Source organism: Polychytrium aggregatum, assembly GCF_025602895.1.
Source record: "Polychytrium aggregatum strain JEL109 chromosome Unknown BJ171scaffold_3, whole genome shotgun sequence".
NCBI classification, from domain to species: domain Eukaryota; kingdom Fungi; phylum Chytridiomycota; class Chytridiomycetes; order Polychytriales; genus Polychytrium; species Polychytrium aggregatum.
The window spans coordinates 1,004,024-1,027,966 of record NW_026516205.1 but is presented as its reverse complement, the minus strand read 5'-3'; the positions used below and the strand labels follow the sequence as shown (position 1 = coordinate 1,027,966).

General features: G+C 56.6%; 4 protein-coding genes across 4 annotated transcripts; 2 read left to right on the top strand and 2 right to left on the bottom strand.

Moving 5' to 3' along the window:
• Positions 1 to 347: 347 nt before the first annotated feature.
• On the top strand, positions 348 to 1,195 carry BJ171DRAFT_488262 (uncharacterized protein). Its single transcript, XM_053109361.1, has 2 exons — positions 348 to 435; positions 545 to 1,195. The coding sequence occupies exons 1-2, from the start codon at positions 421 to 423 to the stop codon at positions 995 to 997; spliced, it is 468 nt and encodes a 155-aa protein (XP_052971114.1). The 5' UTR covers positions 348 to 420; the 3' UTR covers positions 998 to 1,195.
• Positions 1,196 to 2,228: 1,033 nt separating this feature from the next.
• Positions 2,229 to 10,052, top strand: BJ171DRAFT_418965 (uncharacterized protein; the record flags this gene model as incomplete). The annotated part of the gene is made up of 23 exons (XM_053107366.1): positions 2,229 to 2,489; positions 2,724 to 2,820; positions 2,935 to 3,433; positions 3,583 to 4,000; positions 4,105 to 4,365; positions 4,502 to 4,609; positions 4,724 to 4,836; positions 4,983 to 5,272; positions 5,498 to 5,634; positions 5,730 to 5,864; positions 5,991 to 6,185; positions 6,292 to 6,504; positions 6,718 to 6,800; positions 6,895 to 7,042; positions 7,115 to 7,206; positions 7,347 to 7,464; positions 7,590 to 7,799; positions 7,916 to 8,000; positions 8,076 to 8,477; positions 8,875 to 9,118; positions 9,244 to 9,342; positions 9,428 to 9,645; positions 9,784 to 10,052. 23 exons carry the CDS (start codon positions 2,229 to 2,231, stop codon positions 10,050 to 10,052), a joined length of 4,695 nt encoding a protein of 1,564 aa, XP_052971113.1.
• Positions 10,053 to 11,301: 1,249 nt separating this feature from the next.
• On the bottom strand, positions 11,302 to 19,081 carry BJ171DRAFT_437741 (P-loop containing nucleoside triphosphate hydrolase protein; the record flags this gene model as incomplete). The annotated part of the gene is made up of 11 exons (XM_053107985.1): positions 18,940 to 19,081; positions 18,560 to 18,703; positions 18,135 to 18,319; positions 17,830 to 18,028; positions 17,510 to 17,672; positions 17,256 to 17,359; positions 16,700 to 17,110; positions 16,267 to 16,443; positions 15,457 to 16,170; positions 12,595 to 15,231; positions 11,302 to 11,448 (listed from the first exon to the last, which is right to left on the bottom strand). Coding segments are annotated over exons 1-11 (5,004 nt in total), but the record flags the coding sequence as incomplete, so codon positions are not given.
• A 928-nt stretch (positions 19,082 to 20,009) lies between these two features.
• Positions 20,010 to 23,387, bottom strand: BJ171DRAFT_488260 (uncharacterized protein). The gene is made up of 5 exons (XM_053109360.1): positions 22,446 to 23,387; positions 21,461 to 22,239; positions 21,078 to 21,340; positions 20,585 to 20,931; positions 20,010 to 20,435 (listed from the first exon to the last, which is right to left on the bottom strand). The coding sequence occupies exons 1-5, from the start codon at positions 23,358 to 23,360 to the stop codon at positions 20,262 to 20,264; spliced, it is 2,478 nt and encodes an 825-aa protein (XP_052971111.1). The 5' UTR covers positions 23,361 to 23,387; the 3' UTR covers positions 20,010 to 20,261.
• Between the last annotated feature and the right edge of the window lie 556 nt (positions 23,388 to 23,943).

The following is a 23,943-nucleotide window of genomic DNA, read 5'->3' as shown; positions in this document are numbered from 1 at the left end:
ATCGCCAACTGCATCGCCAGCTCTGCTTGCTGCAGCCTCGGCCATGCAGCGCTGTCGTCGCTGCCGTCGCTATTGCCACTGCTGCTGCCATCCCATCCCGCCTCGCCATGCTGATATCTCATCCCGCCTACCATGTCGATACCCCCCATCCGGTCTCGCCATGTCGCTCTCGCCCCCCCCCAACATCAGGCTGCATCGCGCGAGCAGGACACTGTCCTGTCAGCCCACGCTTTCCATTTTGGTGCCCCTTTTTTTCCTCGCGGCCCCCGGCCAGCCATCCGCCCTCCGCCACCACAGACCATTCATATACCGCCCGACTCCCGGCGGATGCTGGCTCTGTCTTGGTCCTTCGTCCGGCCTTATTTCGTCCTGGTCTGTTCTGTTTTGCTCTTCTTGTCCCGCCCTCTGCCGCGCCTCACTATGCCTCCTGCCCTGGTATGTGTGTCCTTCCGCTCTCGCTGCTGCTTTGCCAGGGTGCGCACCGAGTTCTGGCCAGGCCCTCTCACCCACCCGTAGGTCGCTCACCCAACATTGACGTCTGCAGACCCACCACTTTTCTGCTGCCGAGGTCGATGATCTCAAGCAAACGTTCTCCACATACGACAGCGATTCTGACGGCGTCCTCAGTCTCGAGGAGTGCCGGCAGGTCGTCAACACCTTTGCCGGCCGCAACTGCGGCGACTACGAGATCCAGAGCCTGCTCCGTCTCTTCGACGCCGATGCCAACGGCACCATGGACTTGGACGAGTTTCTCAAGTTCAACTATGCCGTGCGCACCGGATTCTTCGACCGCCCAGTGAGCCTCAAGGACGCCTTCGTCATGGCCAACCGCAGCCGCACTGGCAAGCTCACCCACCGCGAGCTCCGCCATCTGCTCAAGACCAACGAGAGCTACTCCAAGGAGCAGGTCAAGAACATCCTCTCGACCCTCGACACCAGGCTTGTCAGCTACCCCCAGTTCATCCGTCTCGTCAACCGCCTCGAAAAGGAGTTGTAGAGGCGCAACTTGCCTGGAGCCGGGGGGATAGGCTCCTCCTCCTCCCGCTCCTGTTGGGAGCGTGGCGGGATAAGTCCCTGCCAATGCTGTTCCTAAGATTCCCGTGCGACTTCGTACCGCTTGCCCTGTAAATCTCCCACACACGATTATTCTTGTTATTCCTGTACATCGAATATACTACATCCACGTATATAGGCTTCCTCTTCCCTACCGCCTTCCCTAATAGCTCCACTCAAATGTACATATGCGCTGTAAACTCTATTCAGAAGACCGGGACACCACACTCGCTTCCATGAACATTTAGAATGTGATGGGCTTGCGTCAAGCTAAGCCACAAGATATAGAACAGAACACTTTGGCAGCCTCCGAGTGAAGGCCGTGTGTCGCTCTCCGGTCTCTACAATCGACCTGCACACCGATCTTGGAGTGCCTGGGGCGAATGGTGCTCTTGGACACTTAATATGCAGGCAACAAATTATTCGGTCAATACCCCAAAACCAAGGTGTCCCATTTCCCCCGAATACAGTGTAGACTTGGATGTGAATAAACATTCGCCCAATAACCATGTGCCCTCCCCTGCCAAGAGCTGCGGGTCAGGTTTACGGCTGGGCACACCTTGAACCTCGTCGCTTCTGACCCCGTCATTCCCAGCTTGTGCGCCAGAGTATCATGAGCCGGCTTGATGCCTTCCTTCGCGCCATGGACAGCCAGCGGGCTATGCAGAATCAAGACAGATCACGGCGCCGTGCAAGTGACCCGGTGATTCGGCGAATTGTGGCCTGCTGGGGCCTGGGTCAACTTCCAGCCGCATTTCCTCTGCGTATGCGCTTCCCTCTCGCCGCATCCCGTTGTTAATCACGCTGGTGCAGATATTCCTCGGCCTGGCTGCCCGACTGTCTACCTTCGACCAGATTCACTTCTCGTCCTCGCGTTTCACATCCGAGTCGGATTCGTTCGTGGGCACATTGACGCAGCGCAAGCGTCGGCCATTGCTTCAGCAACATCCTCCGTATTACTTCTTGCACTCCCAACCGTCTCCGCCGGATCGCCTGCTCCACGTTTCTATCGTCTGCTTTCCCGCTCCTTCACCAAAAGTGCGCGACTGAATCTCTAGAGCCACGTTCCCACATAATCAACGGCTCGCACCGGCGATTTCACCGTCGCATCCACGAGCAGCATCTGTTCCAACCCATTCGAGAAGCGTGGCTAGCTCGGCTGGCCTGCTGCAAAGATGGCCTCGCATACCACCCCCAATCTCTACTCGGCCCCCAAAATCAGTAACCCGTCTGTCGAGGAGATTCTCGAGTGCCTCAAGAGACCAAGCGGCACCCACGAAATCAACAGGATCTGTTACATCATTGTCGGCAAACCCGGTTGTGGCAAAACAACGCTGGCAAAGAAGTTGGCTGCAGCTCTCAACTCGGAGCTGATTACCCCCGACAGGGTGCTCCAGCAGGTCGTTTCCGACCCCGAGCATCCTTCGTATGCAAAGGTATGTCGCGGGAACTTCCCCATGGCTGCAGTCCAGCCGTGACAGTACCAGACTCTGCACATATCCCGAGCTCATAGCGAGCCGGGTCGTCGCTTCTCTTGCGTTGTCGACTATATTTCCGTTGATCCTGAGTGCGGGCAATCACGAAACGGACGTGCCTCACCGAGGTAGTCGACGACAGCACATGAATCGCCTTCCAGCCTCACTCATCCGCGAGCTCTACTTGTCTACCAGGTCTCGAACGAGCTCCAGTCCGGCAAGACCATCGATGGCATCGAGCTTATGGACCTGATGAAAGATGCCATCGCGAGCGAGCAGTCCAGGTTCAAAGGTATATCTAGCTCTGCTCTTGTGCGGGAATGCGGCCATCATCTCCGGTGGGGTCGCTTGTACTCACGCTCAATGTCCCGCAACCCTCAAACCATATTCGCCGTTGGCATCCCAGGGTATATCCTTGAAGGACTCCCGTGCAACTTTGACCAGCCCGAGGAACAAAACTACGCAGATATTCGGTTTCTCGAGACCATCATCGATCAAAAGGCCCCCAATCATAGCCACGTCCTCATCAACCTCAGCATATCCGATGAGAATCTGCTCGAGCGCCGCAAGCTGCAGTGGGTTGACCCCATCACAGGCACTATCTATCCGGGCGCTCAGGTCGACTACACCCGGAAGCGGCGCACCGAAGGTCTCGTACACGAGGACGAAGACATCGAGATCCTCAACCGGGCAAACAGTGTCGAGCGCGCCCTCATCCACGGAGCCGATATCCAGGTGAAGGAGTCGGCCGATGGCGAGGGCGATGAAGAAAGTGAGGAGGAGGCCTCGGACGAAGGCAGCGACGACAGCAATCCAGCTGCCAATGCCAAGAAGAAAGAAAAGCCCGGCACTACTCTGGCGGTGCGTGGCATCTGGGAAGTTTTACCAGCCGTGGTCACGGATAGGTACGTGGGAGTGATTGCAAGGCAGGGGTGAGGGAGCGGAAACGTAATATCAATGCCTCGCGCTGCTCCACATGATGATGGTGATGGGTCGGATCCCGCGCCGTCGGTGAAATGGGTGGAAATCTCATCTGATGGCTCCTTTGGTGCAGATTGCTCAAGCTTCCCGGAGATAGCCCCGAGAACATCAAAAAGGAGTTGGATAATCACAAAAAGTACGACTCGCACCTGTTCAAATACAAGCACCACTCCTTCGACGAGCTGCACGTCATCGAGATCGATGCAACGCAGCATCCCGATACCATATTCGAGGATGTGATCGAGACCACGCAAACGCTCGGGTACTCGGTATTTTACAAGGCCGTCAAAACCAAGCGCCTGCTGCCTCCCGAGGGCGGCTTCAACAAAACCATGACCGAGGCTGACATCATCGCATATCTGTCGACCTGCGAGCTCGAGCCAGACGAACCTCCGCGAGACATGGGTGTCTGGGGACGCTACTGCCCTGTTGAATTTTGCACCAATTCCGCGCTTTCATACTGCGATTTCAGCCGCGTGATCGACTACCGGGTGTGTATCTGCTATCGAGATGGAGGCAGAAACGCAATGTCTACTCACACACTCACACACTCACTCACTCACACACTCACTCACTCACTCACACAATCACTCAGGGACGTATATTCTGTCTGTCATCGGACGAGGCCATCGGGCAGTTCCAACTCAACCCGGACAAATACATCACTCGCCCTCCACGTCTGCCCGTCCTCAAAATCTGCGTGATCGGCGGCCCCATGTCGGGCAAGTCGTCGCAGTCCAAGCTGCTGGCGAGACTTTACGATGCGCAGTACATTGATATCGACCACATCCTGAATGGCTGGTATAGCGACCCCAACCAAGAAGCCCTTATCGACGCCAACATTATATACCGCCAGGTGGGTTTGGATGGGTCGTGGTTGCGACTGATTGCTCGCCCAGACGGTGGGGCACTGCTCCGTCCGCATGGGCTGTTGCATACGTTGATCAACCACTGGTTTTGAACCCTCTGACATATCAATTTATGAACGCCAGATATCGAGGCTGCTTCGAAGTGGGAAGCCAATTCCTCCCGAGCTATATGTCGAGATATACAAGGCCGCCATCGAGGGCCGATATGAGAACGACAAGCTCTTTCCAAAGGTCTGGCCGTCGCATCGAGTAGCAGAGAGGAGGGGCTGCAGCAGTCTCTGCACACACAATCAGCTACTTGACATTCAATTCATGTCGTGAATCTAATTGTATCGAATGGATCAGCCCTGCGCCGGAGGATGGGTCCTGGATGGATTTCCGAAGACACTGGACCAGCTTGTGTGTTTACTTCAGTCCGGAGTCAAGCCCGAGTTTGTCGCCGTCCTCCAGAATGGTACGTAGCGGCTGGAAGATAGCTTTGCTGGCCCAAAATCATCAACGCAATGCACTCTGCAAGAGCGGGTGGAAACCAGATCACGAACACCTGGTCGATTCTGAGGCACGAGGTTCCACACATCACAGACATCAACGACGATATCGTGAGATCCCGGTGCGGCAACTACATCGCCCACTCCCTCACTGGACTTGCCTGGGAGGCAAGCAGCCACGCCATCGAGCCGCTGGTGTCCGATGTGGCGTTTACGCCGCCACTGCCCATACAAATGTACCCGTACTTCGACAATCTCTACAACGGCTTCAAAGAGGACCTGACGGAGATGCTCAAGGCCATGGACGAGTCCGGCGTTCGCGTGATCAGCACCCAGGCAGACTATGCCTTGCAGACAGCGCTGAGTGTCATTGTTTCGTCAGCGGACCCGTTTGTGCCCAAAGCAGGTAGGAACGCCAAGACGACGTTGTAGAATCCAGCCACTGTAGAATCTGCATCCGCGCGAGCAGCTATTGTGCGTGCTGCACTGTGTATTCCTTGTATGGATTTGAAGACGTCAAACGACATGCCTGACGCCTGGAGCTGGCAGCTTTCCAAGACACCTCCCTTCAGCCACCAAATCGCATCACTATGTGCTAACCAGCGACCGGTTTACTGTCCTCTACTGCTAGTCTTTTTAACGCCCAAGATGCAGGCCGAGCTGTCGCCCGACGTTGAGCTGGGTACCACCAAGTCGTACTGCCCGTATTCCTTGAAAACATTCAACATCCTGCACACTGGCACAAAGTCATATGGAGTCAAGTACATGGTAAGGACTCTCTCCTTTCATCGCTCCTTGCTCTGGCAAGCCGAGTCCTTGGCGCATTGGGACATGATTTACTAATACCATGGATGTGTATTTAGGGTCAGCTGTATTGTTTGTCGAGCGAGGAAGCTCGCGCCGCCTTCATTATGGAGCCGCACAACTATGTACTGCGCGACTCCCCCAAAACGCCTCCGATTCGACTGGCTGTCCTCGGTCCTCCAGCCTCTGGAAAGGTAGGTGATTGAGCGCGAAGGCTAAGGAATTGAGCGCGAAGGCTAAGGAATTGAGCGCGAAGGGCAAGCAATTGGCCATGGCTTTTGGAAGGACACTGACAGACTGGGCTATGCAAACCATTCCAGACAACATGCTTCCACGAGATCTTGAAGGAATGGCCTGGGCTTCCGCATCTGGTGTTTAAGGATTATCTGGACAGCTTTGCGCAGAAACAAGAGAAAGACATCCGCGAGGAGATTCAGTACATGGTCAAGGAAAACGCCGGTCTCCTTTCTCCTCCGATTCTATACAAGATTGGCAAGTCACTCTTCCTGGATGAGGTGAGTGCGCATTGCTTGGTTTCTTACTCGCGGTCATTCGCCAAGATGCCTGGCCAACCTGGCGCGGTGATGCCACCGATTCTGACGCTAACGCTGGCCGTTTTAGCCCTATGCCAGCTCTGGGTTTGTCCTCGAAGGATTTCCCCGGAGCAAGATGGAGTACGAAATCATGGTCAAGCACGGGTTCCATTTTGATGCCTATATCAACATGAAACTAGATCCCAGCGTTGGTGCCAAACGGCTTCTTGCCATCAAGACCAAGGCTCAAGACGAAAAGCTCCGCTACTTCCGGAGACAACTCGATGCGGCCGACGATTCAGTCGAGGACTGCCGCGCGGCGATCCAGGCGGCCGCCAAAGCTATCGTCACACACGAGAAGAGCAAGAACGAGAACGTCATGCTGGCAATCAATGCAGAGGCCGAGCACGCCCGTTTAGTTCAAGAGAAACAGAATGCCATCGACGCATTGGCGGTCGCGATCAAAAACCAAGCCGAAGCAGCAGTGGCGCTCAAAGCATTTCTGAAGGAACAGGGCACGCTGCCACCCGAGGAGGACAGTCTCGAGGAGTTCTCCGAAACGTACGGGTCGCGACTGGGGACAGAGCTTGTTAGTTTGTTTGTCGTTTATCGACAGCGACAAACGATTCAAGGGGTACTGGGGTGGGGGAAAAGTCAGGACATCGGCTAATGTTGGTTTTGGATAAAACAGGGTCGAAAAGGAAACCTCCAAAGTCGCCGAAGTTGTCTCGGCCGTGGAGACGGTGGCGGTGACCCCTATTGTCGAGATCGACGCCAACAAGTGCTCGCGCCCGGTGATTGCCGATATGAGGATGCAGCTCAAGGGATACATGCGCTACGTAAGTGCCTATCGCATACACTCCGCTGCTCTCGAAATGCCGCTGATCACGAATACACTTGCCACCAAACAGCGCTCGAGCATCTTCTCAAACGCGGTGACGACCGAAAGAAAAAAGGCCGAGGTGCTGTTGCAGAAGGGCGTCAAGTCCTACAGTCGGTTCGGGTTCGTATCCGCCAACGTCACCATGCTTTTTCCTTGGTGTATTCTGGGACTCATTCGGTGCCTGTCATTTGACGATATTCTGGTGTTCACGGCAAACCTTAATACCGACCTGACTGGTGGCTATCGCTGTGTGGATCTAGTTACTACTGCCCGGTTGAGCTTGCCAAGCAGCGGTGTACTGCCAAGGCACTCAGGGGCCATTTTCCTGTGGTGTATCGCGACCATGTCTACTACATGCGGACTGAGACGAATCGCAAGGTACGAGTGTCCGAGTGCATGGGATGGACAAGAACGGAAGCGATCGCACAAACCAGATTAGGATGCACAGAATCAACTCAAAACCGCAGGTGACTCACGCTCCTGTTTGTGAATCATCCGAATAGGAGTTTATGGAGAACATCAACAGCTTTGCCTTCAGCAAGCCACCGCCTCCCGTCGTTCGGCCGACCCTCTGCCTTCTCGGTCGACCCAAGGCTGGCAAATCCGTGATTGCTGAGAAGATGGCGGTCGAGCTGGACCTAGTTCATCTCACCATTCCACTCATTCTGCAGTCCATCTTGGAGGGCAACGAGACGACAAGACTGCACGAAAAGGTTCGTACGAGATGCTAGCCACAGCACCGGACTGGGCCTCGTTCCTGTATCGGATGGATATGTCGCGATCTCACCGATTCGTCTGCGCACGATGTTCACTGGATCGATTTGATCAGCTCAAGCGATGTCTGACCTTGGGCGAAGAAACCACAACCGAGCTGGTGACGGAGGCCATCATGTTTGTCACATCGCGGGCCATCTGTCGCTCAAAGGGGTAAGGATTCTCGAGATGACCGAGTCGGCCTTTGCTGTGGATTGGACACTGAAGTGACAGAGCCGATTTCGATTCGCTGGCTGGTTATAGGTGGATTCTCGATGGCTATCCCATCACGATGGAGCAAGCCAACAGTCTCGAGAAAGCCGGCTTTCTGCCGCACATCATGATCGAGCTGTCCATTACCGAGCCGACAATGGACGAACGCTGTTGGGCCGACTATCTCGTCGACCAGACCTCCGGAACGCCTCGTCTCAACGTCCCATCTCTGTGTCGGCTGCGGTCCGGTCACTACAACCAGTACATATCACAAATCCGACACTTTTACGAAAGCACGTACGCCAACTGGACAGTCGTCGATGGCACAAAGTCGAAATGGGCCATAACCGAGCGGATCAAGACCATCATGGAAGGAGCCATCCGCAGACGGCAGGTCTATCTGGATCTCAAGTCTCGGAGTAGGTGTTCAGTGGTCTCTAGCAACGGATTTTTACGGGCAGAGGATCTGCAATGCGACGCTGGGGTCGGATTGTTCACAGCTGTCCAAGCCAACCAGCGATCATTTGGCAAATGCCCCTGGAGCGAGCCAAGGGGTATCGCAATGAAGCTCGACTAACATCGGTCTTTAAATCACAGAGAAGGCCGCACCGGTATTTGACATTGGAATCAGCCTCAAGCAGATGTGCGAGAAGATGGGTGTGTTTGGCGACTACTGCCCGGTCTGTCTCGTTGATCGAGAAGAGTTGGTTCAGGGCCCGGCAGGAAGCACATACAGTGCTGGATACAAGGTAGGATCTGGCACCTTGAGTTGCCCAACACGCAACATTGCATCTGCTTGATACGGATACACTTTGCTCAGAGGGGCCCTGACTGTCAATCGCTCTCCTGCCTGTCTCTCTTGCGCTCAACAGGAGCGGTTCTACAAGATGGCGGGTCCTGATGAGCTCGCCAAGTTCCTGGCCAACCCCGAGCGATACGTGAGCGGCCGAGCATTGCCTGAGGCGCTTCCGATCCGCAGGACGGTGCTGGATTTCAAGGCTCTCTTCCCAAAGCAACTGGAGCTCCAAGGCTATTGCCCGGTCATGTTTTCCGAGGGCGAATTCAGGTACGATGAGTGGATCGTGGCGCTGTCTCGACGAGACTGGATCACGAGCATGGATCTCGAAAATCGAGGCCGCTGTTGTGGCTGCCGATGGCCCGACTCATTCTCTCGCGTATTTTGCTCATTAGCATAACGAGTATCATTCCTGGTGACCACGAAAACATTGTCGAGTACGATCAGAAGCTGTATGTCATGAGCACCAAGGACGCGCTCGAAAAGTTCATGAGGTTCGCTTCCTTCGGATGGTCCTGGGATGCACGGTGCTATATCCCGTGGCCTGGCGCTTAGTACTGACGCTCATGGTCCTTGCAGAACGCCATGGAAGTACATCAACTTGAAACTACCCAAGAAGCTTCCGCCTCGGCACGCCCCAATTCCGGTGGCGAGACTGCCACTCATCGGGTTCCTCGAGCAGACAGTCGCCGCAGAGCTAATCCAGGCACTCTGCGCTGTCGGTCAAGCAAAGCCAAAGCATCCGTACAAAAATCTGACCGCATCGGCATGCGAATATGTGGCTCTTTATCTGAAAGGTAGGGCGCCAGTCATCATAGAGCCAGAGAGTCGCAGATCCCACCCGCATTCCTGCGGCACCGAGAGGGTGCCTTCAGGCCAGAATGCACCGATAGCCTTTGTCTTATAGCTGACTCATCTACACATCCCGAATACAGCACACAACCCCAAAGCCAAGGAGTGGATCCGCAACAAGTTCCAAAAGAAACTGACCCGCTTCGAGGATCGATGCGAGCTCATACACTCTATTATTGACGGCGCCAACACTGCCGCGGCATGCATGGCAACGCTGCGTGGCATCCAGATTGTCGAAGGCATGTATGTGCCGCAAGACCTCCGGGTGCCTGGATTCGATCACAATATGAGGCGATTCCTGGAGCTCAGACAGGAGCGAAACCCACGGGTCAACCACGCCAGGATCAAGTAAGCGCCTTCTATTGGGCAGGAGATGGTCGTCTCTATCGTAGTGGAAGTATCGAATATATAAGAAAGGAACTGCGACGACAGGTTTCAGATCCTGGCAGCCAGAGGGCATGATTGAGGTCCCGTTTGGCACCCAAGTCAAAAACGCATGATGGCCTATTCTAGAGCAGCTGGGCGGGCTGATATTGCGCCTGCAGTGTGCAGCGGACGTGTGCAGCGTCTGCGACTAGTTGCTGAATATCTTGGCGTCGGCCTTTGTTTTGAGCTTCTCGCACTCTTTTTCGAATCTGAGGTGAGGATTTCAGTGTGTGTGAGTGCCGGGAGAGCATCACAGAGTCCAGCCGGGAGTATCCGTGCCATGGCTATGAAGCCATTTATCTGGACATCAGCCTGTTCCATCTTGGATCATAGCAGATCCAGGACGGCTTGGTCGCAGACGAAACCATAGCGGCACTTTGATGATACTGTGAATGCAGCAACGAGCCGCGTTCAGCGACCATACGACTACGCCTACCTCAGTGCACGATCGCGGAGCTCGTTGGCTTCTCTTTCGGCACGTCTCTTTGCGAGCTGCAGGTTGCTTTCCGACGTTTCCTGCATGGGATAACGGCCTGTGTAAGCTAAATGCATTGGATCGCTGTGTGAGCATGCCAACATGTACGTACCAGCTCCTCGATCTGGGTCTTGAACTTTTTGAGCTTCTGCTCCATCTTTTCCATGTCCTCGTCATAGCGACTCTTTTGCTTGTCTCGCTCTCCGACTTGGAATTGTAGCTCCTTGATGAGGCGCTCGGCCTTGCGACTGTTTTTCAGGAGCTCGTTCTTCTCGTTCGACTCGGCCTCGAGCGCGGCCGAGAGCTCCTCGAGCCGGCTCTCCATCTTCTTCATGTTGCCGCTCACGTCACGCATCGCCGCCCCCTCGAGATCAAAGATGCGAGCATTCAGTTCCTTTACTTGCTTCTCAAGCGACAGCTTGGACTTTTCAAGCTCGATATTGTGCTCGCGCTCTCTGGCCAGGTCGGACTGGGCTTCGGCGGTGAGTTGCTCGGCGCGACGTAGGCGCTCGTCTGCGTTCTTCGCCAGGTCCTGGTTCTCCTGGAGCAGATCCTGCAGCTCGTGAGTCTGCTGGTCAAAGGTCTGGACAGAGCGAGCCAGATCCATCTTGGTGCGGTTGGCGTCGTGCAGCTGATCGTTCATCTCCTGCAGTCGCTGCTCCATTGTCTTTTTGTTCTTCTCGAGCAGATTCTTGGACGACTCGAGCTCTTCAACGTTGGAGCGCAGATCGCGGACCTGGTTCAGCAGCGACCCGATCTGGTTCTGCAGATCCTCTTGCTGACCGACGGCACTCTGGTAGATCTTGGTCATTTCCTCGATCTTGCTATCGAGCTTGACCTTTTCTTTCTTCCAGCCGGCCGAAGCACGGAGCTCGATCTCCAGCTTGTTGCTCACAGACTCATTTTCGCTCTCCAGCTCCTTGTTGGCTTCCTTCAGCTGGATGCAGGTGTTCTTTTCGATCTCGAGCTCGCTCATGAGCTGCTTGACCTCCTTCTGGTACTTTTTGCGAGTTGTCTCCACGAGGGTCTCGCGCTCCTCGACGTCTTTCTTGTGGCGCTCGTGCAGCGACTCGAGCTCCTCCTGCAGCTTCCGCTTCATCGTGGACAAGTCGCCGAGCTCCAGAGCCTCCTCCTCAAGCTTCTCTTCCAGCTCCGTCACCTTCATTTCAAGCGCCTTGATCCTTTCCTCGGACATCTTCTTTGCGTTCTTGGCATCGCTGAGCGAGTCCTCGAGCTCTTTGGCCTGGATCTTGAGGGCGGTCTCGGCCTTCTCGGACCGAATGCGGGCAATCTCGGCAGACTCGAGCTTGACCATGGCTTGGTCAGCCTTGGTTCGGTAGACTGAAAGCACCTCGTTGAGGTCGTTGGTCTTGGCCGTTTCGCTGTCGAGCTTGGTCTGGATGTCCTTGAGTTCAGCAGCAAGCTTTCTTCGGGCGGCGGCCTCTTCGTTCTTGGACGCGATTTCGGCCTCCATTGCGGCCTTGATCTCGTCGAGCTCGGTCTGGATGAGCTTCTTTTGCTTCTCGAGATTGGCAATGTCCTTGTTCTTGTCCTCGATCTCTTGCGCCGAGATGCGCTGGGCTGCCATGAGGGCACGTCGGGACTCTTCGAGCTTCTCGATGCGCTCGTCATTCTCGTCGCGCACCTTGTTTCTCAGCTGCTCCAGTTCGGTGGTGTTGGTCAGCTTGGCAGACTCTAGCGCGGTCAAGGCATCCTCCTGCTCGTCAACCTTGAGCTTCATTTGCTGCAGCTCCTTCTCCAGCCGCTTCTTGGCTTCGAGAAGCGATGCCTTAGAGTCGTCTCCGCCCTCGAGCTCGTTCCGAAGCTCCTCGACCTTCTTCTCGAGCGACTTTTTGGCTCGCTCAGAAAGCTCAAAGGAGGACTCGAGTCTATCAATCTCGTTCTGGAGAGCGTTGGCCTTCTTTTCGTGCCGCTGAGCAAGCTCCTCAAAACTCTTGCGGGCGCGCTCTTCTTCATCCAGCTTGCTCTGGACTTCGCGGAGGCTGCTCTCGGCCTTCTTCTTGGCTTTCTCAAGATCAGACTGGCCCTTGGCGGAAGACTCGGCCTTGGTCGAGAGGCCCTCGATCTGCTCCTCGAGCTTCTTCTTGGCCTTGAGGTATTCGTTGCGCTGGGCCGTGGTCTCGTCGAGCTGCTCGCCAAGAGAATTGACTTCCTTGAGCAGCATGCGGCGCGTCTCCTCCATCTGGCTGTCTTTGGCAGCCAAGTCGGCCTCGGTCTTGCGGCGGTAGTCGTTGAGCTGGTTCTCGATGGTCACTTTGGCCTCTTCGACCTTCTTGCGGGCGGCTTCTTCCTCGTCAAGGCGCTGCTGCATCTCGTCAATCTTGGTTTCCAGACGGCGCTTGGCCTTCTCGAGCTCGTGAATGTTCTTGCCACCATCGCCAATCTCGTCAATCAGGGACTTGAGTTCGTGCTCGAGATCGTTCTTGGACCTCTGCAGCGAGCTCAGGTTGTTGTTCTTCTCGTCGAGCTCGAGTTGCATCGAGTCGAGCTGGGACTGCAGCTTGCGGCCGCTTGCCTCAGCCAGCTCTCTCTGCCGGCGCTCGTTCTCAAACGAAATGTTGACGGCTGCAAGTTGACTCTCGATCTGCTTGGCCTGGCGCTCGGCGTTTCTCGTGGCGGTATGCTCGCGGTCGATCTCGAGCCGGAGATCCTCGATTTCGGTGGCCAGCCTGCTCTTGGTCTTCTCGTTGTTGGCCGAGGAACGGTCGAGCTCCTCGTATTTGAGCAGCAGCTCGGCAAGCTCACGCTCGGTCTTCTTTTTAGTCTCTTCGAGCTCGGCCATGCGACCCTGGAAGTCCTTGCTGAAGCGGTCGTTGAGCGAGTCAAACTCGGCCGTCTTGGCAGTCAAGCGGCGCTGCAGTTCAAGCTTGGCTGTCTCCTCTTCCTGCAGGCGGGCCTGGAGGTCGGCCATCTCCACGGTAAGCTTCTTCTTCTGACCCTCGAGCGTGGTCCTCTTCTTGACCTCCTCCTCAAGATCGTCCTTGAGCGATTCGGACTGCTTCTGGTTGGCGGCACGGTCACGCTCGACCCGGGCCAGGTTGGCCTCGCTCTCCTCCAGGCGGGCGGACAGCGTGGCGACCTGCTTCTCGAGGGCCTCGACCTTGGCCTTGTATTCGGCAATGGCCCTGTCCTGCTCGGAGACATTGGACTTGGCGGTCTGGATGTCGCTCTCGAGCTGCCGCTTGGACTTTTCGAGCTTGCTGCGCTCCTCCTCGGTCTGCTCGAGCTCCTCTTTGAGGGTACTGAGCTGTTTGTCCAGCGTGGCCTTGTTCTTGGCAATGGCGTCCTTCTCCTGCTGAGCGGCGTCCAGGTCGGCCTTGAACTTGTCGATGACCTGAGTTGATCGTCTCTTGTTCTCCTCCAGGTCGTTCTGGACAGAGGCGAGCTGGATCTTGAGGTCATTGAGCTCGTTCTCACGCAGTCTTCGGAGCTCGCCCTGCTTGGTCTCCTCGCTTCCCTTCTCTTCAACAAGCGACGTAAGCTGGGCAAGTTCCTTCTCGAGCTTCTTCTTCTGGTTGGCAAGCTTGTCCTTCTCGCCGCGCTCGGTCTCAAGGTCCTCCTCAGCCTTGTTGAGCTTGAGCTGAAGCTCGCGGCGCTGTTTCTCGATACCATCCTTCTCGGTGGTTTCTTGCTTGAGACGTTCGTTGACGGAAGCGAGCTCATTGTCCTTCTTCTTGATGGTGGCGTCCAGGTCGGCCTTGGCCTGGCTCAGCTCGGCAATGTTGTCGCGGGCAGTCTTGAGTTCGGCTTCGAGGCTGGACTTTCGCTGCTCAAGCTTGGCCTTCTCCTCGGCCTCCTGCTCCAGACGTTGCTCAAGCTCGGTGATGTTGGCTTGCATCTTGGCCTTGGCTTTGAGCAGCTCTGCAGAGCTGGCCCCAGAGTCCTCGAGCTGCTTGAGGATGTCGGAGATTTGAGCTTCCAGCGAGCGCTTGTCGCCCTCGAGCTTCTTGGTCGTGGCATTCTCGTTCTGAAAGTCGGCCTCGAGCTCCTTGATGCGCTGTTCCTTTTGGAGCTTGTCCTTTTCCAAGCGCTCGAGCGTAGACTTTTCTTCTCCGAGAGCGTCCTTGAGCTCGCGGAGCTCGCCTTCGAGCTTCTTCTTGGTCTTGGAGAGCTCGTCGTTCAGGGCTTCCTTCTTGTCGAGCTCAGCGTTGGCGTCCTTGAGCTCCTCGGTCAGATCGATTTCTCGCTTCTGGGTCCGGGCCAGGATCTCGGCCTGGTCACCGGCGGCGTTCTTTTCTTGCACCAGCAAATCCTCGATGCGCTTCATCTCGGCCTCGAGGCGGGCGCGTTCGGCTTCGATCTTGGCCCGCTCGTCCTGCTCTTTCTTGGCTCGTTCCTCCCATTCGCGAGCGGCTTCCTCCTTCTTTCGAAGCTCTTCATCGGCTCGCGAGACGTTGAGGAGAGGCTTGACCTTGGTATAGAGCTTCCACCACGACCACTCGCGCAGAGTCACATAGATGCGAGCGTTGCGCTGGATGATGCGGATGGCGCGCAGCTGGTCCAGTCGCTTCTTGTAGTATCGCCTGCACAAGTAGCCTCTCATGATGGCTTGGATCTTGGCGACGATCTTGGACAACTTGATGTCCCGGAGCTCTTCCATTTGGGCCAGCTAAAGGGTGGCGCCATGTGCAAAGTGGCAGGCGGTCAGAGTCGCATCCGTCAGGAGAGTATCAGCATGATATCATCAACAATCCACTGGCCAAATCAGATATGCCACGGCAGAGAAGTCTTGGCCACTTTGACGGTGGCGGACGACGCTGCTCATTGCGCAGATGCGTGCTCCCCTCTCCAGCCCGACACCTCCCACGATGACATCCCGTGTGCCAGCACTCACCACGCCTGCCCGGAAAAAGATCTTGGTGGTTCCAATGCGGTACTGGTTTTTGTCCAGGTTCTGGGCATCAAGCAAGATCTGTGCCGCCTGGCGACCGTCCATGAAGGTTCCCTTGGGAATCAATCCAGGCGTGAGAATCTCGTAGCGCTGGCGGAAGTCGGCAAAGACCAGACGATTTGGGAAGCCAGCACGACAGATGCGAATGCCTTCCAGGACACCGTTGCATCGCAACTGCTCAAGGACGAGGTTGACGTCGAGCTTTCCAGCCTTTTTCTCCTCGTTCGGGATGATGCAGCGCACAAAATGAGGCTCAGTCGAGTAGAGCTGGCTCATCAGCGATGCGAGCTGCTCCTTGTGCTTCTGGGCCACGGTGCGGAAGGCACCCTTCTTGGTTACGCCGCGAGCCTTGGGGTTGGCCTCCTCGGCGTCGCCAGAATAGTCCGAGAACAGCGAGGCAATGTACTTTTCGCTCGACGTCGACAAGAGCTTGGTGATGTTCTCGTTGAGGGGATCCTTGTTCTTGTCCAGCCAGCCCGTGACGGTGTACTCAACCTTGCCCGCATAGTGCTGCAGAATGAAGGCCGAGTTGAATCTCGGCACCTCGTATTTGGAAGACTTGCCCTTCCAAAGACCGTGGAGCTTCTCGATGAAGGTCTTGTCGGTGGCCTTGGGCATAACGCACTCCTCATCCAGGCAAGACAGAATTCCAATGGGCTACATTCGATGCAGCGAATATTCAGAGTGGCGATGTGAATACGACAATGCTGTTCAGCCAGCACATTGCGTCCAGCTCGTTGTACAGCTACTCACGGATGTCTTTTCAATCAGGTCGATGGTGGGCTGGAGATCGAGCCCGAAATCAATAAACTTCCACTCGATGTTTTCTCGCTTATACTCCTCCTGCTCAAGAATGAACATGTGGTGGTTGAAGAACTGCTGGAGCTTCTCGTTGGTGTAGTTGATGCACAGCTGCTCAAAGCTGTTCAACTGGAGGAAGAGGCGAGTTGGTGCAGATGGAACGATGTGAGACACACGCAACAGGTGCGATTCTATCCATCAACAGTTGTGTATGGAGGCGAGATCAGCATCAGCATCAGCATCAGCATCAGCATCAGCATCAGCATCAGCATCAGCATCAGCATCAGCATCAGCATCAGCATCAGCATCAGCATCAGCATCAGCATCAGCATCAGCATCAGCATCAGCATCAGCATCAGCATCAGCATCAGCACAGCCTTCATACCTCAAATATCTCAAAGCCAGCAATGTCGAGCACCCCAATGAAGGCTGTCTTGGATGCACTCGTCTCGATTGAGCGGTTGATGCGATCGACGAGATCGGCGAACATGCGCTCGTAGATGGCGCGGGCCAGGGCCTCGATCGAGTACATGACCTGGTCACAGTTGCGCGACTGCACAACCCATTCGCGCCCGGCCTTGACCTTGGGCTTCAGCAAACCCTTTGTAAACTCGGCCACGGAGATGCCGAGGACATGGCAGATCTTCTCGACCACCGTCTGGGAGGACTCGACGAGCTTGGCCTGGTCCTCGCGGTCGGGGGCGACTTGGATGTTGCCGAGATGGAGAACGGACGCAATCACTCGGAAGTAGTCCATGTGCTCCTCGGAGCTAAGGTTCATGATGTTCATAGCGTCCTGGACAGTTGATTGATGCGGACCGTAAGCTTCACAAAGGTATGGCGTCTGCAAAACAGACCCTCAAAGGCAATCGCATCGATGTTCGAATGGCGGAGCCGGTGTCATGTGGCGGGATGACCACAATGTTGCAGCAGCGACTTACTCTCAGGAGCTTGAACTCGGCAACGTCGTCAACGCCGTCGATGGTCTTGTTGGACTCTTTAGTGAAGGCATAGTCGTTTGCGCCTCCGTCCAGCAGCAGTTTCTCTGTTGAGCAACGAAAGCGATGGCGGTCAACAGATGTAACCGAGCGAGGCACGACGGAGCAGCGACGGCATCGCCAAGCGCCCTGAAGGCAGCATGGATGGCTAGCTCAGTTAAGGATCTGGTCAACACTCCGGCGCAACAATATCACACCTCGAATATCGGGAGTGGCGCCCTTGAGAAGTTGGTAAAAGATGTGATAATTCCTCTCTTTGGAGGTTTGGTGGGTCACGCGGGACTTCTCGAGCAGATATCGCTGGATGTTTGCTCCAGCAATCTGGCCAGAGGAGTTGAACTCGATCCGGATAAACTTGCCCTGATCGCAGACCAGACACAGGGGCGGGTCAGAGACAGATTCAGAAACCTCTTGGCAATCCGCTGGTATGTCTCTCGGAGATTAAGTCATTCGAATTGCGTCACGCACAAGAGCCGAGCCCCACAGAGTCACTGACAAAGGCACATCATCTACATACGAATCTGGACGAGTTGTTGTTGCGGATGGTCTGAGCATTGCCAAAAGCCTCCAGGATCGGATTGGCTTGCAGGATCTGTTGCTCCAGGGTACCGAGGGCCTTGCCGCTACTGCCGCTGCCGTGGGCCGAGCACGCGATCGAAGCGAGGTACTGGATGACCTTCTTGGTGTTCTCGGTCTTTCCGGCACCGGACTCACCACTGCACACCAAGGCGATTGAAGCGCGCATAATTCGTGAAGCCATGCATACAAGATCGTTAGAGCGGAGCAGGCACCAATCTCCGTCGCCAAAGCCAGAGTACGTACGTGATCAAGATGGACTGGTTTTCGCGGTCCTCGAGCATGTCGGTGTAAGCCATGTCGGCCGTGGCAAAGATGTGCGGAGGCATCTCGCTGCGCTTCTTGCCCTTGTAGGCCCGCACGACGTCATCGGTGTAGATGGGGAGCTTCTTGTACGGATTGACTGCCACCAAGAAGAGGCCAGAGTAGGTCTGGTAGTGTCAAGGGATGAGCCAGCCGCACAGCGTTGGCGTTCATGGCCGGCAAGTGAAGCAGTGGCGTGGGAGTGAGATAGAGCGAAGGCGGGTGAGTACAGCATTTGGTAGATATCAGATGGATGTGGGCTCGTTCGGAGCAGCAAGGACCCCGGTAGTGGTGCGAGGATAACTGCGGGACAGGGACAAGGCCAGTACGCGGGGGACAAGAATGATCCAGAATGCGTGGATATTTACATAGATCAGATTGGTCGAGTATCTGAGGCGGAGGTTGTGAACCACAGAAGCCTCGTTGAGATAGGTCAGATCAGCCATGTCTTCGACGCGGTCGAACTTGGGAGGGTTCATCTTCTCGGTCTCGTTGATGTTGACGGTGCGTTTCTGAGAGTGCGGATGAGACAGACGGTGGGAGTGGGAGTGGGAGTGTAAAATGAGGAGGGTAAGTTGCTTGGATAGACAGTGCCTGCTGCTGAATAGATATTGCTGATCCCGGATTCTACTGTCGGAAAACCACACTCATGAAAGGCAGGCGCACTGGAGAGAGAAGGATCCGTGCGTGCGGATAACTGCATGATCAAGGAGCGACGGGACAAGATGACGCGGGTGGGAAAGCATACCGTTCCGTTGGTGAGGTCAAGGGTGGCATTTTCGCCTTCGACGCTGACGATGGAGCCGGCGATGTAACCTTCGGCCTTGTCGGCAACCCACACCCACTTTTTCTCGGACCAGGACGCCATCATCGACGAGTCGGCGATCGGCCGGACCCGCTCGAGGGCACTGGATGCCATTGCGGTGTGCAATTAAAGGAGGAGAGGCGTGTCCGTGGGGTGGCCCGGAGGATGGAGGGCTCGGAATCACTACTGCTGCTGAACTCGGTGCAGAGGGAGGGGTATCGCGTCTCTGGAGACGGGCGAGCCGAACGAGCAGAGAGACGATGGATACGGGCAAAAGGCAGCAGAGAACAGAGGGAAATGGAGAGGCGTATGCAGCGCACGGACGGAAGCAGAAAGGCGGACGAAGACGGTGCCGGGCGATAGTGGGCGGGATAAAGCGCTTTTGCAATCCGCGCTGATAGGGAGCGGTTCCGTTCCAGCGCCGATGGCGAGACAGCCGACCGCAACAATCGGTGGATCGAGCGTCGAAGTGAACAATGCAGCGCTCAGCGCGTGCCGTCAGCAGATCGAGACGACGATTGGAGAGTGGAATGAGGAAAGCAATTGTCTCGCGCATGTCATTGTCGCTGCTCCTGCCCGTCGCTGTGTCGTCTCCATCGCGGCCGCTCTCGCTGGTTGCTGCCGGAACGGCGGGCGGCGCGCCAAGATGGGATCGCACGGCCGGCGCGATTGAACTGGGGTGCTGCTGGGAGCAAAAAGGCGGATCACAGCGCTTCTCGATGTGGGTCAAGCCGAGATAGCCATGCTTTGCAGCGAGCTTATTCTGAGACGGGACACCTTCACACACGGATGACTTGCATGGGTTGTGAGTTGTGGGTTGTGGGAATCAGCAGACGACACCCAAATTCCATGAAATCCGCTCGCCGAAGTCCTGAAGCAATATTGCTCTTTGCCCTGGTTTCTTCCTCCCTCATTTGAGAGATGTTTTCCTCTGACCTGCAGTGACTGCATCTGCAGCGGCTCGCTGGTCCCTGTCGTGCCCACCCACTCCATGCATCTCCGGAAATCGAGTGTGCATTCCCACCCACCCCCAAAATAGCGATAAAGGCAGGATGGGTGTTTCACTTCATTTTACGAGCACCGTATTGGGGAGATACGACATGGTGGGGCCGCTGAGACTGCGTTGGCGGACAGTCGTCGCTCAGGCGACACTTTCGGCGACAGACTCGCGCAAACGAGACACGACAGAATGAGACATATAGACAGAAGAAATAGAACCCCCAGTCACGAATAGACTAGGATTATTATGGCAGTTGGTCCCCCGCTCAGTGCTCGAGGTTGTAGCGCTCGATGATGGCGGCAGGGAAGTTGGGAATGTCCTGGGGCCACTTGGGCTCCTCGGACTTGAGGTCCAGGATGTTGCTGATCAAGCCAAGCTTGTTGATGACCGCAGCAATATCTTCGGCCTTGCTGAGGACTTCGCCCTGGGAAAGACCGACCTGAGAACGACAGCGCGATTAGCCATGTAAAACGACACTGGGGCTGTCCGTTCCGTGGCGGGCAGAGGAATGTCATCTGATCGACCGAACGCCCACTGGCATCTGGTCGATCGAACACCACCCACTGGCGAGTCAGCGACGACGCTTACCTCAAGCGGGTTGATGACGTTCATAAAGCCCGGCTTGTAGTTGCGGTCGACGGCACGGCCAATGTCTCTCCACCAGAGGTGCAGCGAGCGGACCATCCACAGGTAGCGGAAGCTGTAGCTGGTGGGGTTCTTGTTGAGGCCAGTCCAGCCAGCAAGACGATCGGCATCGGCACGGTAGTTGACCTCGCGGCGCTTGACAATGTGGGAAGCCTCCTTGATGGCGTGGAGAGCGACATCCAGGAACTTGGCGTTGTCGCTGATGCCCAGGAACTGATAGACGCCGCCTGCTCTGTCGACGTACTCGTACAGGGCGTGAACCAGACGGATGCGGAGGTAGGTGATGCGGGCTGATTTGGCACAGAGGGAAGGCCGTGAGCAACGGGGGATCTTTGAACAGCCAGAGAGAGCGAGAGAGAACGAACGACAGTACACATGCAGATCCGGAGGCCAAACAGGCCATTCGTAGCCACTGGGCACGCGGCCCACAACTTACCCGAGTCGGCAACGTCGTCCCACAGACTCTTCAAATAGGCGGGGATCTTGGCAGAGAGGGCAGTGGTGCGGTTCGAGAGGGCCAGGAAGCGCGACTCCATCTCGACCAGCAGAGGGGCAACCTGGGTCTTGTAGTCGACCGCGGTGGGATCCAAGCCAAAGCTGCGGCTCTTGGCAGCCATGTCGCCAAAGTCAAGCGACTCGCTCTGGGTAACGCTGGCACCGGGCATATGCCAGTCCTTGAGAAGGCGGCTGATATCGTCCCTGTTGCGGTGGAAGGGTAGAAGGTTGTCAGGCATTTGATGCTGGCCATTGGCCATTGGGCATTTGATGCTGACATCAAATGTCCAACATGCAGCGTTGGGCGTGGTGTGTGGGCCTCACCAAGTGTCCCAGCCTTCGAGATAGGCGTGGCCAGTGCGCTTGAAAATGTCCTTGGGAGCGATGCCATTGACCTTGCCTTCAATCAAGTTCTCCTGTTGGGCATGCACCCAGTCAGCCAGGAGGGCCTCGACCTCGGCGGCAACGTGGTCGTCGAGATGCTTGGTGAAGGGACGCAGCGAGCGAACAAAGGCTTCGCGCTGGGTGGGTTCATCCGAGAAGGGGTTCCAGACAGCACGGGCAGCAACTGAGTCGTTGAGCCAGTAGCTCCACTCCCATCCACTGGAGAAGATGAGCTGGCCCTCCATCTTTCTCTTGGAGGCCGAGTTCTGCTCATCCTCGGCCAGGAGGCGCAGGTCGTGGACGCGGCGGTCGGCATAGATAGGCAGGAACAGCGGGACATCAATGTCGACAGTGACCCAGTAGGCCGTCTCGGGATAGAAGAGCACCTTGCGGTTGCCGAGCTCGCGCTCCCAGTTGAGGAAGTCGCGGAGATACTTGAAATCCTTGTTGCCGTAGGTGGGGGCGGGGTCGTCGAGGGCATACTCCTCGACCGTGTGGACAAGGACGCCCAGGTTCTTGGTGGCAAAGTGGGGGAGGAAGTTGAAGTTGATATCCTCGCCGGTGCGCTCGTCCTTGAAGCCCTTGGCGACCTGGCCAGAGGAGCAGTGGACCTTGATGTCGGTGGGGACGTTGTACTTTTCACGGGCGTAGTCGGCGACGGCGTTCATGTAGTCAAGCATCTTCTTGGCATCAGGGTGGGTGAACTCGGACGTGCCTCCCTGCAAGCGACCGAGGGATGGAGCAAGGGCGATCGATAAGTACCATGGCTTTGGTGGCAAGTGTATTGCACACTCCTCCTCCAAGTGCACTCTCGCGAGCTGGCTGGGCAGGCTGTGCCTGTCCGTTGCCAAATCAAGCCAAATCAAGCCACGCCAAATGCGTTTGCTTCAACTTTACAACCACCCAACAGGCGACAGAGCCGTACCTCGGTGCCGAGAAAATCAAAGCCGCAGCTCAGGACATAGTCGATCGAGTCGTGGATCTCCTGCTTCTCGTTCTCAAAGTCCTTGTCTTGACCGGTGCCGTTTCGGAGCAGACGGAACGAGTGCTGCTGGGCAAAGATGATGGGGGTGTCGACGCCGATGCGGATACCATAGCTATGGCCGAGCTCGACAAGGATGGTGAGGCGGTCCTGGCGCTCCTTGGAGCGAGCAAACTCGGCCCAGGTCAGGGCCTCGAGCAGGACCCACTCGATGGCGTTCTGCTTGTTGGCCACGAGCCACTCGAGGTAGAGCGCCCACTCGGGCAGCTGCGAGTCCCAGCCGGCACGGTCCTCGGGACCCTGGGGGCCCCAGCCCTCGAGGAGGTCAACGAGCTCGAGGGGATGCTGGGTGTGGTAGTGGAAGGCACGGGTGGCCCAGCGGGGCGACTCGCGGACATTGACAGGGAGACGGCGGAGGGTCAGGTGCGGGGGGATGGCGGGGGCCAGAGGATGCAGGAAGGCAAAGCCAAGCTCCTCGAGGATAAAGTACAGGGCGTAGGCTTGGCCGAGGTTGCCGTGCTTATAGGGGTGGCCGGTGTGCTCGTCCTTGGCGGTGGCCTTGCCGTCGGCCAGGACCAGAAGGGCGCCGTTTTCGGTACGCTTGGAGGTGACGATGTAGCCCTCAGGCTCGAGCTCGTCGACAGCACCCTGGGGGATGGAGGCGCGGGTGACGGAGTTGTTGCCGATGGAGATGACCAGGGAATCGGAGCCCCAGCCGTGGTTGAGCGAGTGGGTCACCTGGACGCTGGGGACGACAGAAGAGAGCAGATGGACAGCACGAGGCAGGATAGCCGTGGGCAGGGCAGCGCCCTCGGCGATGATGTAGACGTGGGCAAAGGCAGCGTGCGGAAGGGACATGGCGACGGAGGACAGGAGAGCAACGGCGAACGGGCAGTGTCGACGGAGAGCGGCCCATCAAATAGACCGGCGGTGGTGGCGGGGGCCGGCTCGCGGCCAGGCACAGCCACCAGGCCGGCTATTTCGGGGGCGCGCGGCGATTGGCCGACGCGGTGGCGTGCGCAGCACCGCGTTGCTGCCTGCCAATCGCGGCGCGATGGATGGACGGGCTGGACGGGCTGGATGGAGTGATGGAGTGATGGAGTGATGGAGTGATGGAGTGATGGAGTGATGGAGTGATGGAGTGATGGAGTGATGGAGTGATGGAGCGATGGAGCGATGGAGTGATGGACGGATCGATGCCGGGGAAGAGAAGTGTTGCAAGTGGTGGCTGTCCCGATGACACCATCGAGAAATCGTCCGTGTTGGCCGTGGTGTTTGTCGGCGGCGTCGCCAGGCGGGTAATGCCAAGCCAAGCCAAGCCAAACCAGCAAAGTTTCGTCTTGAGCAAGCCCACGCCGGCGCCCGGGAACTGCAATGCGGGCTTGCGCATGATGGTTGTTGGCTGTATGGAGAGCACCGGTCCGCCAGACCCACACCACGG